This window comes from Dreissena polymorpha, chromosome 1 (genome assembly GCF_020536995.1).
Source record: "Dreissena polymorpha isolate Duluth1 chromosome 1, UMN_Dpol_1.0, whole genome shotgun sequence".
NCBI lineage: Eukaryota > Metazoa > Mollusca > Bivalvia > Myida > Dreissenidae > Dreissena > Dreissena polymorpha.
In genome coordinates, this window is record NC_068355.1 from 20,054,348 (window position 1) to 20,056,340 (window position 1,993).

Consider the following 1,993-nt stretch of genomic DNA (forward strand, 5'->3'; position numbering starts at 1 on the left):
CATAAGCTCTTAAAACAAAGTGCTTCCACCTATAACTTTGAAACTTCATATGTAGATGCACCTTGATGAGTTATGTACGCCACACCCATTTCGGGTCACTAGGTCAAAGGTCAATGATACTGTGACCCACTGTAATTCATTTACTTTCATTTATACAAAATTGCACCCACAGCCGAGCATTGGCACCCGCTATGCGGTGCTCTTGTTTTATCCTTTACTTGTAGACCGTCGCAATATTATTCAATATACATCGGAACTTTCTAACAGCAAATATTAAAGAGACAATCATGCCTATATTTAATTACGTAGCAACCGTACTTTTCCAATCTTTTTCATTCCTGTTGTTTTCCGAAGTCTTGTTATTTTCAAGAGTGTTTATAACACAAATCAAATTCCATTTAATACCAAAACGCATGTATTGTCTTTCGATATTTAAACGTTAATGTTATGCCAAAACATGCAACAAAAATTAAACAGTTGCCCATTAACTGTTTAACATGGCAACAATTAAAAAAATGCTTAAATATGTTCATGTCTTCCTTATTGCATTTACTTTCACACATTTTCGGTAAATAACAAGAAGTCATTAATAGAACAAAATGTTTCACAGAAAACACTTATGATGACATGCACATTTAGTGTGCAACTTGTTTGCTTTTTGCTGCAATTCAATCCGCGACATGCGCCTCGGATCACGTGACACAACTGTATATAAGAGGTAACATCCTCAACCTACAGTATAACTGCGTTATCAAAAGTTTAATGCTTGATAATTGGTGCAAGGTAATAATTTATAATTTATCGTATTTTGTATTTTGGAAAGGATTAATTTTTCAGTTAAGAAAAATTACGCTGATTGCCGTCTTTTTAAGAAAAATTATTACAGTACCAAATGTAAATGCGTGAGCATTTTAATTAAATGAAATGTCTAACGTGAATTTATTTCGATAGTTATCATTTTTAGAGCATTATAACATTGATAAGTAATGTGCTCTGTTTATAGATTGCTCATTAAGTAACATGTTATGTGTATAAATATTTTTTTTCCAGAAACGCAACATCTCCATAATTGGATTGAGAATGTACCTGGTAGCAATAGTCTGTGGTGTGTTTCCCATAGTGCTAGGGCATGCATTGACTGGTGACGAAGACAACCCTTTTTGTAAGTTGTTTGTGATTTCATAAAGAATCTTATACATTCGGGTAAACATAATCAGTCAGGAAACGATATCTGTGATCAGTAGATATGACGTTTATTTATACAAAAGATTCATCAATAGAAAAGTTGATATTGTTAAAAGACGTAATATTTTTTTTTTTACAAAATGAACGACCCTTTATGCACAAGTTCAAGCAATCATTTAATTCTTAATTATTGGCAACGTGCAATTGATTTTCGTTTGAAAAAAAATCTAAGATATGCGGATTACTGAAAACTGATATTTTTAAAATAATAATTAATATTATAGTATATAAATTGTTATATTGTATTATTTCCAACCCAGGTCTTTGTGAGATTCCTATACCGAATGATCAAAACGAGTGCGGCATCGCGGGAGTTTGGCGGAACCAGCTCAAGTCCGTCATGAAGTTCACTTGCGTCGGCGGCCACATCGACGGCCAATATTTCACAGCGGTGGGCAAGGCCGACGGATTCTACCAACTTTCCGGCAAATACTTGAAGCCCGACAACGACACGACCCTTCTGAGCTGGATTGTTGCATATCGCAATGAGCTGTACGGAAATTCCAACTCGACGGTGGCTTGGTCCGGGATCCATTACGCTGACGAGGGTACTCTGTACACACACTGGCTGTTGACCCATTTCTATCCACGTCCCCGCCTGTGGAAAACGACGATGATCAACCACGATGACTTTCAGAAGGTCTGCTAAAGATTGAAAACACAAGGACATTTCCAATATTATGTTTATTTTGTGGGCATATCTTCACTATGAATAAACGCATATTTTTAAAATAAAATATAAACTATA

The 1,993-nt window shown here is 35.3% G+C and overlaps 1 protein-coding gene across 1 annotated transcript; it reads left to right on the forward strand.

The window, feature by feature from the left end:
* The first annotated feature begins 749 nt into the window (after positions 1–749).
* On the forward strand, positions 750–1,993 carry LOC127873246 (streptavidin-V2-like). Its single transcript, XM_052417025.1, has 3 exons — positions 750–783; positions 1,051–1,162; positions 1,506–1,993. The coding sequence occupies exons 1-3, from the start codon at positions 763–765 to the stop codon at positions 1,892–1,894; spliced, it is 522 nt and encodes a 173-aa protein (XP_052272985.1). The 5' UTR covers positions 750–762; the 3' UTR covers positions 1,895–1,993.